A 14,542-nucleotide genomic window follows, 5' to 3' on the forward strand; every position below is an offset into this window, starting at 1 on the left:
CCTAATTAGCACCTGCTTTTCCTTCCCAAAGGCCTCAGGATTCACGCAGCTTTTTGTGTCCTTTAATAGCTATCAACACCCACAATTTGGATTCTGCTCTTCCTAGGTCTAAAATGGAGACAACGTGTCTGTGAATAGGACATAGTATGTGAAATCATGATTCCTGGGCAATTTCGAATGTACTCCTAGCATTAAGAGACTAAAGAATACTGCTCTAAAATCTTCAAAGGGTTTCTGTAATGTCTGGAGCTTGTTTTCTTTTCTTTCTTCTTTTGAATCACGATACCATGTATTTGTATGTCATCTGCGGCTCATAAAACATCTGCCCATGGACTGTCCAGCTGGACTCTCACCACCCTCTGTCCTGTGTCCTTTGGCCCTGAGATCAGCACAAGCAGGCTCATAATCGTGGCACCGGGCCCCAGTTCATTCGTGGATCTCTGGCTCCCTCAAGTGGCCGAAGGTCTCACAGCACCACCTGAGTAATAACCAGAAAACACCCCTGGGCTGTGGGTTTGCGCCAGGCCAAACTGGCACCAACCTGAGGGGGTGACCGCATGTTCCTGTTTCTCATACTCAGCAAGCTCTGTGGAAAGCAAGGAGGGAACCTGTTCTTGCTGTCAGGCACAGTAAAATTCAAGAGAAACAAGACTTTCCAAGTAGCTGGGGTTTCTCCTAATAAAGGGTAAAATTCATCTCTGTCTGGTTCATGGGATATGGGGAACAAGATGAGGCCAGGACTGCCACAACTACTGCTGCCTTAAGAGCTTGCCACCGTAAAACACACCAAGCTGCTCTATTTATTCCTCACACCAGCTCACAGCTCTCAGAAGCAATGACACAGCCGGTTGCTTCCTCCTTTACGAGGTACTTTCCTGTTCTGGCTTCCGTGACACTGCCTTCTTGGTTTTCCTCCTTCTCTGGCCATTCTGACAGTCTTCTTTGCTCCTCTCACACCCACCATCTAAATGCTGAAGTGTTTCAGAGCCTAGTTCTGGGTCCCCTTCTCTGCTCTATGGGTGATTCTTCCTCAAGGAGATCTGACCCAGTCCCATGGCTTCAAGTAGCACCTACACGCTGATGCCTCCCACCCTGCTGCTTCATCTCCAGTTCTGACTTCTCCCTGAGCTCCAGGCTTGTCCAGGTGAAATCTGATAGCTTTTCTCAAACCTAACAGGTCCTACAAAATTCTTGATTCTCCTATATATTGGTTCTTTTCCCTGATTTCCCAGTTTCAATAAATGGCACCAATATCCACCAGGTTGCTCAAGTCCCAAACCCAGCAGCCATCCTGAATCTTCTCCTTTCTTCTCTTCCACATCCGATGAATTAGTGTCCTGTCAGTTCTACCTCCAAATCCATCCTGAATACGTCCCATTACCTGTGTCTCCGCCGTTTCTACCCTAATTCAGGTTACAAGTTGCTGGCTACTGCAATAGCCAACTAGCCAGTCTTACTTTCCTTCTCTACACTACTACAACCCATGTTCTCTACACTACTACAATCCATGCCCCACACGGGCACTGGAACAATCTTTGAAGCAAATAAACCAGATCACATCTCCCTGCTTATCCCTTCCTTCAAAGTTATTTTCTATCACAGCACCCTGGTTACTTCTTTCACTGCTGTTAAATTGTCCTGTTTATTTATTGTATACTTGTTCATTATCTGTCTTCTTTTACTAGCATATAAGCTTCTTGAGAACAAGCACTTGTCAGTCTTGTCTCCTGCCCTAGGACAGTGGAAAAAAATGAATGAAAAGTTTAACAGGCAGATACTAGCATAATGATAGCGTCTGATTTTATAGGTAAGGAATCAGAGAAGTTAAATAACTTTCCCAAGGCCACACAGCTAGAAGTGGCAGAGTTGGGACTTAAACTCAGGTCTAACTGACTCCAGAGCTTAAACTCCCAAAGTAGAGGTAAGGAAGGAAGGGGAAGGCCCAAGTTATTTTTGCCTTATAGATCTCAGACTAGGAGATATCCTTGTGGAGTATTTGCAGCATTTATTATAAACACTGATGCACTGTTAACATGTCACCGGGGTTTGTATGGTTCTTCTCTTCATAAGCAATCCCTGTGCCTTCAAATAGCTTAAGTTGTATTGGACTTCCTAAGGGCAGGGAAACGGTCAGCAAGTAGACTGAAGTTTAGCTAGGAATGTCTGGGGCAGTTATCTCCTATCGACTAGAGGCCACTCAGGTTTCTCACTGAGCACAAAGCAGTGATGGGGCCACACTGACTGGGGTCCTGTTCACCTGGACTTCCAGCCCCCTGCAGTGCTAAGGGTTCTGAGATGTGCTAACCCTGCTTACAAAATTTAGACAAAACTGTGCCTTCGTGAGTGAGTTCTGATTCTGGGTCTCTGAGCTGAGGGAAAAAAGAGGCAATGGGGCAGAGGATGATCACCACGAATGTGGTCAAGTCTGGAAGTATTAGAGCCTCTGAGGGAAGAGACTGGTGAACGAGCCCTCTGACCTTTCCAAGATGTCCAAGATGACTAAGAGGGCAAGACTTGGGGCATGGCCCAAGTCTTATCTGGGGTTCTCCTCAGCTGGCTGTGCAAGAAGGGAGAGAAGAATGCCATCTCCTCTAATCAGTATGGTTTCCCTCACTCCAAAGTATTGACCTTGATAAGAAGCCCACAGAGCTCTGATCAGTATTCATTGTATAACCTTGGGGGATAGGAATAGAGATTTTTTTCCTGCTTACATCATGGGTTATGGTACAACAATGGAGAAGAATTTTTTTTCTTTTTTTTAAACTAAAACTCTAAGATAATATAACTACCACTGACTTAACAGTTGACAGAGATAATCTTTTACAGATACTATTTTTTCAACTTCTGGGGAAAACTAAATATAGTTAGAGAGGACAGAATATTAGACGCAACATTTTCATCTGAAAAATAATGTTTGCCTTCATAATGCTTGCCTTTATTTTGTTCCCTTCTGTTGAGGTGACCTGTGCCCGTAACCAGGCATCCTCCTCAGCATTAACAGCCAGCAACTGGCCAATCTGCACAGTCTGGACTGGTGTGACCTTCGAGTTCTTACTGTAATACTCCTTCATCTCATCTTCCATTAATTCCTGAGCAGCAGAATAGTCTCTGCCCACATACCTAAATTAAAGGAAGAGAACACAAATGAAGCAATCTGGAAGAAGGAAAGCTACAGGAATTCATTAATATTACTCTGTTTTTCTACAGTCATCTTTGGTTCCAGGCTCAGACTTGCTTACACTGACAGGGAGGAGAACATGGAGTTAGTAAACAATTATATATATATATATATATTTTTTTTCTTTTTGCAGTACGCGGGCCTCTCACTGCCGTGGCCTCTCCCGCCGCGGAGCACAGGCTCCGGACGCACAGGCCCAGTGGCCACGGCTCACGGGCCCAGCTGCTCCGCAGCATGTGGGATCTTCCCGGACTGGGGCATGAACCCGCGTCCCCTGCATCGGCAAGTGGACTCTCAACCACTGCTCCACCAGGGAAGCCCAACAACTGTACCTTGAAAAAGGAGAATACAATACTGTGGAGCTCACAAAAAAAGACCAAGGTCCAACACACCACACAACAGAGCAAATGCTCAACAACAATCCAGAGAACTAGAGGATATAACAGTAAGCAGTCAGGGAGGACCAGGTTGAGAGAAGACTCAAGGGAAGGAAAGGGAGGAAGTGGAAAGGAAGACACCAGTGGAAGCCAGATGAGCAAGAGTCAACCTGAGATTTTGACTCAGGCTGCTGCAGATGTGTGTAGATTTCTGAGAAGAGAATGTAGTTGATAGTTCTGCCTTAACTAAGGCTGGGTCTGAACAAGTCTCAATCTCTGAAAACCAATGAAATCTGACTCCTCCTAGAGAAAAACAAACCCTTGAAAACAATAGATAGAACCATGTGACAACCCATCCCTCCAACTTACTGAACAAATTTGAACAAATTACAACAAAATGTTGAGTTCTGATACCCTTAAAGAGATGACACGTTCTAGATAAATGCCTCTTTAAGTTGCATGCTTTTTAAGAAATGTTCTTTTCCAGGATACTCTTCTATCCCCCTTCTACAATTTTCAGCTGTTGACAACTGCAATCACCTTGTCCTAGTTTATGTTATCAAAACATACTGTTTTGCTTTCTGCCATAAATAGGCTGCTGCTTCCTTGTCCTTTAGTCTTCAGAGATGATTCCAACAAAGGCCTCCTTCCAGGATGGAAAACCTGGCAAATCAAACCTGGCTCCTTTAACAGGAGCTATCTCAGCCATGGGATGAAGCCTTTTGAGTTTGAAGGCTATGCTGTACCAGCACCAGAATCACCTGGCCAGCGAGATGGGGGATATGCCACAAGAACATTGCTCTTTGAACTGTTCTAGCTTCTACTCAGGGCTCAAGTGGTCCTATACAGCTTTCAGAAACTATTCCTTTTAGGAGTATCTTCCTGTATTTTTGGTAACTATCAGCCTGACAGAAGAAACCAGAGTCAACCTATTTGTTACTAGAGGAAAAAAAGCTTTTAAAAGCCCTACACAATGTGGAAATAATGCCTCTTTTGGAGGCAATGGCTATTTTAAAACAAAATATGACATGCATATTATTCACTCCAGAAACAGCTGTAAAAGCTTTGTCATACTCTATCATTTAAGGTTACTGAGCTTTACAAATGTTAGGGTACTGCCTGGAATACAGCTGCACTCTTGGCTCTGGAGTCTCCTAGTAGATCTGCAGCTCTGCTCAAGTGCCCATTTCCTTGGGACCTGGGGTCTCATGGGGCCTCCTGGTAGCGCTGCTACAGTCCTGGGAGCTCAACTGGCAGAGGCCTAGGCTGTAGCCTGTGGTCTGGTAGTCTGCATAGCATGGGCTCCTGCCAGGGAGGAGGGAGGTGGTGAGAAGCAGCATGAGATCTGCAGGCAGCTTCTGCTCTCTGTAGCCACCAACAGAGAACGATGCCTGGGCGGGGTAAGGAGGTTATATGACAGTTGGTATAAGAGTGGGTAGTGGCAAGAATAAGGTCATACATTATCCCCAAATTACCTGAGCAAGTGAACAAAGAATGATATGCAGGCCAATTTAGATATGCCATAAATACAAAGTTTTACAAAGTTAATTTTTAGACTGGAGACAACAGATTCCCATACTTGACCTAAGGGTCCTGCCACGGCACCTCCCTGTAACTTTTATGAGTCACAAGCCTACTAGTTTCCAGAGTCTACTGCCTGGGTAAAGGTGTGGATGTAGAATAGGGCTCAGCCTGCTGGGGTCAGGGTGGTGGGGAGACACTAATGACCTAGGGGCAACCTAAGGGCAGACATTACCCATCATGCTTGCTGGTTGCCAGCCACCCTAATGAACACGTAGAATGCCGGCTCTGGGATTCTAACTTATACTGAAAAAGGGATCTAGATAACCTGAGGACCCTGGACCTAATCATCCTGGAGTAGATTGAACCCCCATCCTATTGAAGCCCTGGAACTGATCCAGATTCTTGCCAGATCTTGGGAAGAACGTAAGAAATCACATGATTCATCCAGTCCAGTGCTGGGTGCTTGGCTCTCTGAAAGTGGCACCAATGACTACTGGTAACAGATACCAAAGGATCCTGCCAAGAGCGCAGATTTAGATTTTCTTTATAATGTCAAATGGTAAAAGTTAGCAATGTACTCCTCAACATCCTTCCTTTACCTCAGTTTATTAGTGACCCACAGTAGGAACCCTAACCCTCAGCAAGCTATTCCTATCTTCAGGCCATACCACATCTTAGAATAAAAGCTCTATACATTTACCACCCCTCTATAAAAAGGACCTCAACAAAGCTCCTACATGTTCTAGTTTGAACATCCTAAGATACTTGATTCTCACTTCATCATCAGACTTAGTTTGTTCAAACAGAAAAGCTTCAGTAGGTTTGCTGTATAGGACTTTGATTATTTTTTGTGGCCTTTCATTGGATCTTCCCAGCTCAGCTATGATCCTTGGGAAGAGTAAGAGTCCAACGCACAGGGACATTTTGGGTGAAGGAGCCTGGATTCTGTTCTGCTCCAGCCACAGCCACACCTCTCTGCGCTGCTGCCTCCAGAGATCCAGCTACAGTGGTTACCATTCTTCATCCCAAGTCAGAAACAGCAAATTATAGTCTTTCAACATTTTCTATGTATTCTACATTTCCTCCAAAAGTCCACATCAAGTGCCTGAACCGAACTGTTTTTTGGAATTCCAGTTATTATTAGCCACTTAGGCAATAATTCCTTCTCCCAGGCAATGATATCAAAAGGCTCGAGAAACCAGAGGGCTAATCTGATGCATTACACTAGAAGGCGGTGCTTAGCTATTCTGACTTTTAGGAAACACTACGTAATCCCAGATTAAACAGTATTACCTACCTAGTGGGTGATTGCTCTTTCTATGGACTAGGTATTGCTCTTGACTTATACAGTTACCATTATGCTTTTGACATAGATTATTTTCATGTTCAGACCATATCATCATTTCAAATTTTAAAACTGTAAGAAATCTTTTCTCGCAAAAATAGTTATTTTAAACATTATACTTCAATATAACTCTATAGAACTAAAAATATATTATTCTTCCTCAACCAGCATCTATATGAAGAATAGCCAAGTAGCAACAGTACACTAGGATTCTAAAGAATTAGAAAATAAAACTTGCCTGATAACCACTTCATTTGTGTTGCTCAGTTCAACCACCAGTACAGATGGGGATGCCTCAGTTGGAATGATTAACGGAGGAATTGTTACAGTCTCCATAAAGGTATCGGTACTTTTGGTAATGTTTTTTTCTATCTGTAAATATTCTTGTTCAATCACAGACTTGACATCATAATCTCCATGTGCTTGCTCTGCATCCTTTAAATCCTTTAGGATTTTGTCAGTGGGTGGTGGAAGTTTAGCATAGAGAATGGCCTTCTGAGGGTTTCCAGAAATGTAGTCTATGGTGCATACATCGGAAAGCGAGGCAAGATTTTTTAAGGCATCCTCAGGTAATTTCACTTTGTACATGTCCTCAAATGCTTTGGGGAGTGCGCTGGCCCAAAGACCACTTGAGTATTTCACCAGCAGCTCCTCAACTTTCTCTTTAAAGTCTCCTGGCATAACTGTTGGACACCCTTTGAGTGGTGGTATTTGTTTTGGAGCAGGTAGTGGGGATGGTGGCACTTTTTCAGCATTCAGTTCACTTCTCAAAAGCTGCTTTCTCTTAGCTGGATAAACAAGTAAATCTTGACCACCATTGCAAGGTTTTTCCACCTGAAATTTTTAAATACAGCAAATGACAGATATTTTAATGGCTAAAAACAACCTGAGAGCACATTAATGCATTTTAAATTTGAGAGAAACACTTTTCAAATTTATGAAGAGAACACAAAATTGTACATTTTACTCTTCTCAGTCACTAAGACTTTAATACACTGCCTTCACTTGCAAACATGATCATGCACCACATTTCAGTAACAAGCAGGGAAATGAAATAGTATGAATTTCCCATGTGAAGCACCTGACCTCCAATAACCCTAGGAAATCATGAGAGCTTCTGCCCTGTACACCACCTAGTTTCTCTGACAAGTAGTTTTGTCTCACCTAGTTTCTCTAACAAATACAAAGCAACAGCTTACAAAACTGACAGAATACAAGGAGGAATGAAACCATGGACAGGTATTAGAACTGTCAGGAATAAACCACTGGGAAGAAAGCTAGGAAATATTCAGGCAAAACTGAGGTGCTGTCTCTCTTCTTCCTGCAGTGTCCTGAGAAAACCCTCAGCTTTCCATTATGTAGCAAGGTCAGTCCAGAGGTAAGGCACACATTTTCCAACAACTACAGTAGAAAGTTAGCTAAAAGTGTTGTCCCTCTAATGAACAAGACTGCCCAGCAGTTGTATACCATCCAATTTCTAATTTTCTTCTCATAACACTCCAGAGAGGCACGGCTTCAATATGAGAGAAGGAGGAAAAGAGAAACTGATGTATGGCACCATTTTTCCAAGTTCTAAGCCTTTCCACTTCTAGACCAGGGGTCAGCACACCACTGGCTGCAGCCCAATGCAGCGTGCCACCTGTTTTTCCATAGCCCATGAGCTAAGAATGGTTTTTCTATTTTTAAATGGCTGAAAAAAAATCAAAAGAATTACTTTGTGACATGAAAATGATATGAAATTCAGTGTGCATCAACAAAGTTTTATTGGCCCCCAGCCATTCTCTGTGTAGTGCGTATGGCTGCTTTTGCACTACAATGGCAGAGTCGGGTAGTTGTGCCAGACTATGGGTGACAGTCACATAGCTCTTGGCCTGCAAAACCTAAAATATTTATTACTTGGTCCTTTACAAAAAGAATTTCTCAATTTCCGATTAGACTGAAGTTAGTACTCATAGCCCTCTGAAATCTTCTATTCTGTCAGATCCTATTCACCTATGCTTTAGCTGAAATTTAAGACCTTAGGAGGCTATCCAGACCACTAAGGTGATAATACAAGCTTACAAGAAGTACCCCCTTCCCCAAGAAGAACAGAATATTAAAGTTGCTGGGTGGGTAGCTTGTCAGTAAAGAACATTGACTTCATTTACTAATTTTCTATATAATGCTTAGGAAGAGAGAACATAAATACAGTTGACCCTGCTGACACCGTGTGACACTCTGGATGGTATTTATATGATATTCACAATTTGTGTCCTTAATGTTAAGGCTGGAAACACAAACATTTGGGACACTCATCATTTTGCTCTCAATGGTTAGCCTACCTCTCCAAAGACTCACATTTTAAAACCTGGAATCTTAAAATGCCTACCTTCACTGTGCTTTAAGACACTTAAGATACAAGGACACAGACTGGGTATCCAGAAAAGATTTGAGAAATATACTTTTTGAGAAAATGGAAAAATAAAACAGAATTCTATTTCTATGTAAGTTTTTCACTTGTCATACAGAATCCCAGTTAGTAGCCTCTTCAATAAGTGGTGCTGGGAAAGCTGGACAGCTACATGTAAAAGAATGAAATTAGAACACTCCCTAACACCATACACAAAAATAAACTCAAAATGGATTAAAGACCTAAATGTAAGGCCAGACACTATAAAAAACTCTTAGAGGAAAACATAGGCAGAACACTCTATGACATAAATCACAGCAATATCCTTTTTGACCCAACTCCTAGAGAAATGGAAATAAAAACAAAAATAAACAAATGGGACCTAATGAAACTTAAAAGCTTTTGCACAGCAAATGAAAACATAAACAAGATGAAAAGACAACCCTCAGAATGGGAGAAAATATTTGCAAATGAAGCAACTGACAAAGGATTAATCTCCAAAATTTATAAGCAGCTCATGCAGCTCAATATCAAAGAAACAAACAACCCAATCCAAAAATGGGCAGAAGACCTAAATAGACATTTCTCCAAAGAAGATATACAGACGGCTAACAAACACATGAAAGGATGCTCAACATCACTAATCATTAGAGAAATACAAATCAAAAGTACAATGAGGTATCACCTCACACCAGTCAGAATGGCCATCATCAAAAAATCTACAAACAATAAATGCTGGAGAGGGTGTGGAGAAAAGGGAACCCTCTTGCACTGTTGGTGGGAATGTAAATTGATACAGCCACTATGGAGGGTCCTTAAAAAAGTAAAAATAGAACTGCCATTCGACCCAGAAATCCCACTACTGGGCATATACCCTGAGAAAACCATAATTCAAAAAGGGTCATGTACCACAATGTTCATTGCAGGTCTATTTACAATAGCCAGGATATGGAAGCAACCTAAGTGTCCATTGACAGATGAATGAATAAAAAAGATGTGGCATGTATATACAATGGAATATTACTCTGCCATAAAAAGAAACAAAATTGAGTTATTTGTAGTGAGGTGGATGGACGTAGAGACTGTCATACAGAGTGAAGTAAGTCAGAAAGAGAAAAACAAATATCGTATGCTAACAAATACATATGGAATCTAAAAAAAATGGTTCTGAAGAACCTAGGGGCAGGACGGGAATAAAGACGCAGACGTAGAGAATGGACTTGAGTACACGGGGAGGGGCAAGGGTAAGCTGGGAGGAAGTGAGAGAGTGGTATGGAGATAAATACACTACCGAATGTAAAATAGATAGCTAGTGGGAAGCAGCCATACAGCACAGGGAGATCAGCTCGGTGCTTTGTGACCACCTAGAGGGGTGGGATAGGGAAGGTGCGAGGGAGACGCAAGAGGGAGGAGATATGAGGATATATGTATATGTATAGCTGATTCACTTTGTTATAAAGCAGAAACTAACACAATTGTAAAGCAATTATATTCCAATAAAGACGTTAAAAAAACAAAAAAAGAATCCCGGTTAGTACAATTTTAGATTTAGACATGGCAGTCCTCCATATCCAAAGCCAGCTGAGCCTGCTGGGCCCATCTTAAAACCCTTCTTCAGTCTTCACCTAGCAACATCTTCTCAACTCTTTGCAACACCTTCTCTGAAGTGGATGGCAGAGGCTAATTTCAATGGAATATAGTCCATCTTATTCATCTAAAATAACTCTCACAAGCCACATGTCCTACCTGTCCACATGGCTTCTTCTAACCCAAAAGAGGGCAACAGTTCTTCAGTTTAATGATCCTTTTCTTTCCAATAAATTAACTGGGAATAGGAGATACTTCAATGTTTGTTTACTAATCTCCCCCACTCTTGGCCCCAAAGCTTCCATTCCTACCTGTGCTTTAGATGCAATCAGGACCAATTACCTAACAATGTAATTGTCAAACCTGTCAAACCTCTAAACATGACCTCTGAACATGACCAGCACACTGAGTTCTTCTAACTAGGGATTACTTTTTTTTTTTTTTTTTTTTGCTGTATGCGGGCCTCTCACTGTTGTGGCCTCTCCCGCTGCAGAGCACAGGCTCCAGATGCGCAGGCTCAGCAGCCATGGCTCATGGGCCCAGCCGCTCCGTGGCATGTGGGATCCTCCCGGACCGGGGCACGAACCCATGTCCCCTGCATCGGCAGGCGGACTCTCAACCACTGCGCCACCAGGGAAGCCCGGGGATTACTACCTTAACAGAAGTTATGAATATTAGGTCCACTTGATGTGAATTTGGTCAGGACAAGAGAAGAATTCCCATTTTTCTGGCCTTTATTCCAGAATAATGCTTAAAGATCACCTGGAAGTAGTAAGCTTCCAGGGCTTTGTCTGGAGCATTTATATCAAGCTTTTCCAGTAGCATTTATATCAAGCTTTGCCAGTCAGCCTATAAAGTAGATTTTTGACCAATAAGCCTGAGTTTATTCAAAGTACAAACAATGGCCAAATAATCATCTGAACTAGAAGGCAGGTTTGTTTCCTCAGCAGTTTTATTTTCATTGTTTAAAGTAGATACCCTACCCCAGCCCCCAGCAATCCCCAAATGACTAGTTCCTTGAATTGTAGCCACTTTCCAATTTTTACTGGCTTCTTCTTGATCTCATAGGCCAGTTATGTGCCTAATTCCACTTTGTTCTCTAGTAATTTGGCCTCTTTAAATTCAAATTAGCATCTACTAAGATTAAACATAAGCCTGACTTTAGGAACAGAACCTGACACTAACTGGAGTTGATGCAGATGTTCTTCAACATGTTAGACAACTATTCATGGATAATTTAGTGACATGGAAAATATGCCTGGTCCACGTACGTCATTAGCCAATCTTTGGAGAATAGCTGAAGGGTTACTCAATTCAAAGGAAAAGATCATGAAACTCATATTGTATAGAATTTAAAATATATGTAATTTAAGACAAATGTAATTTTTTTCAACTTAAACTCTTTGTTTTAAATTTTTCATGAAAGTGAAAATTTGCTTTTCTCAGGCATTCCAATGTGATCACCATCTGTCCTCCAGAACATGTGTCTTCTTTTTAATTTTCTGGTCAATGGGCTTAGAAACAACACCTATTACTATATCTATTCCCAGCCTATGAGAATCTTCCCAAAGGCAAGAAATTGCTGGAATGTGGGTTACAGTATGGTGTCCACTCTTCACTGTGCTCTGGTACATCTGACCAGATTTACATGCTGTTCTCTTGTCTCACCCCCCAAAACAGAACAGCTGTCTTCTGGCCTTCATAAATGACCAAGGTAAGTCAATAGCTACTTGAAACATGGCTTTTATTATTTCCTTAGTGTGATAATCAGCTGCTAATCATTCCAGTTGGATCTTTCAGGAGGGTGCTTTTACAACTTCTATTGGGTTGGCCAAAAGGTTCGTTTGTTTTTTTCCGAAAGATGGTTCTAGTAGCACTTAGTTGTTTTTAACTTCAATTGAAACGATTTTGTTAGATTGTATTGTGACAGTCGTCATATCAGTGTGCATTTAAAAAAAGACTTAACAAAACTGGTGAATTTTTGTGTAGCCATTTTAATACTGAAGATGAAAGAAAAAAGCAACATTTTCCACATATCATGCTTTATTATTTAAAGAAAGGTAAAAATGCAACTGAAACGCAAAAATAAGGTTTGTGCAGTGTATGGAGAAGGTGCTGTGACTGATTGAACATATCAAAAGTGGTTTGCGGGGCTTCCCTGGTGGCTCAGTGGTTAAGAATCTGCCTGCCAATGCAGGGGACATGGGTTCGAGCCCTAGTCCGGGAAGATCCCACATGCTGCAAAGCAACTATGCCTGTGTGCCACAACTACTAAGCCTGTGCTCTAGAGCCCATGAGCCACAACTACTGAAGCCCACGTGCCTAGAGCCCATCCTGTGCAACAGGAGAAGCCACCACAGTGAGAAGCCCACGCACTGCAATGAAGAGTAGCCCCTACTCGCCGCAACTAGAGAAAGCTCGTGCGCAGCAATGAAGACCCAACGCAGTCAAAAATAAATAAATAAATTTTAAAAAGTGGTTTGCAAAGTTTTGTGCTGGAGATTTCTCGCTGGACGATGCTCCATGGTCGGGTAGACCAGTTGAAGTTGATAGTGATCAAATCGAGACATTCATTGAGAATAATCAACGTTATACCACGTGGGAGATAGCCAACATACTCAAATATCCAAATAAAGCATGGAAAATCATTTGCACCTTCTTGGTTATGTGAATCGCTTTGATGTTTGGGTTCCACATAAGTTAAGCGACAAAAACCTTGACCATATTTCCACATTTGATTCTCTACTTAAACGTAATAAAAATGTTCTGTTTTTTAAAACAAATTGTGACGGGCGATGGAAAGTGGATATTGTACAATAACGTGGAACGGAAGAGATCATGGGGCAAGCAAAATGAGCCACCACCAACCAAAGGCTGGTCTTCATCCAAAGAAGGTGATGTTGTGTATATGGTAGGATTGGAAGGGAGTCCTCTGTTATGAGCTCCTTCAGGAAAACAGAACGATTAATTCCAACAAGTACTGCTCCCAATTAGACCAACTGAAACCAGCACTTGACAAAAAGCGTCCAGAATGAGTCAACAGAAAATGCATAATCTTCCATCAGGATAACGTGAGACCACATGTTTCTTTGACGACCAGGCAAAAACTGTTACAGCTTGGCTGGGAAGTTCTGATTCATCCGCCGTATTCACCAGATATTATTGCACCTTCGAATTTCCATTTAGGTCTTTACAAAATTTTCTTAATGGAAAAAATTTCAATTCCCTGGAAGACTGTAAAAGGCACCTGGAACTGTTCTTTGCTCAAAAAGATAAAAAATCTTGGGAAGATGGAATTATGAAGTTGCCTGAAAAATGGCAGAAAGTAGTGGAACAAAAGGGTGAGTACGTTGTTCAATAAAGTTCTTGGTGAAAATGAAAAGTGTGCCTTTTATTTTTACTTAAAAACCGAAGGCACTTTTTGGCCAACCCAATAGTTCCTGTAGTCTAATTGATTCAGGTACATACCTGAGAAGGGGGTCAAAAGGCCTCCTGTTCTATAGGAGAAGACTCAGGATCATAATCCTGCCATTTTCTTCCACGGTTTCATTGTTTTGTGGCTCTTCAGTTTTGTGTTTGGTTTTGGATATTCACCCAAAAAATCGCCAGTCCAATGACTGGAAACTGGCATGACCTGGAACTCCATAGATTTACTATGTATGGGTCCTAACCTCCACCTCCCAACAGCAGAGACAGGTAGTAACCTAAAGGATTAACTCCTTACACCATGGAGTTCAAGCCATCTCCTCTGGTGATCATCAGAAGATTCTAGTATCTAACATGCCTTAAACTTTCTATTCCCACAAGTTCATTATATTTAGCTTGATTTCTGCTTCATTTTGAATCACAACTTGAATGAGATACTTCTCTCACATCCCTCTGAGTTTTTGTAAGTTTGGAGTTGACAGATTAGGTTTGGTAGATGTGAGACTCAAGGGCTTAAAATATCAACTTCTTCAGGAGCCCTGTAAGTTCACACAAATAGAAGTCTTCATGCTATATGCCTAGAAATTGTCTTCTTAATTCTAAGAGGTCTTTACTTCTTCCTAATTTACCTGTTCTGTAAAGTTCTTGAAGCCAAACTCATTTGAGTCTATGAAGGCTCACTTGCTAACTCTGCAGCATAGGCTGCTGAGGTAAAC

The 14,542-nt window shown here is 41.7% G+C and overlaps 1 protein-coding gene across 2 annotated transcripts in view; it reads right to left on the bottom strand.

Annotated features, from left to right (window-relative positions):
• TDRD7 (tudor domain containing 7) overlaps nt 1-14,542 on the bottom strand; it is an 89,154-nt gene that overhangs the window by 25,472 nt on the left and 49,140 nt on the right. For both annotated transcript variants that reach the window (XM_060014466.1, XM_060014467.1), the window contains 2 exons: nt 6,663-7,258; nt 2,934-3,120 (listed from right to left, as the gene is read on the bottom strand). In XM_060014466.1, coding sequence (XP_059870449.1) covers nt 2,934-3,120; nt 6,663-7,258 — 783 coding nt within the window. The remainder of the gene's footprint in view (nt 1-2,933; nt 3,121-6,662; nt 7,259-14,542) is intronic.

This window comes from Delphinus delphis, chromosome 6 (genome assembly GCF_949987515.2).
Source record: "Delphinus delphis chromosome 6, mDelDel1.2, whole genome shotgun sequence".
Lineage (NCBI taxonomy): Eukaryota > Metazoa > Chordata > Mammalia > Artiodactyla > Delphinidae > Delphinus > Delphinus delphis.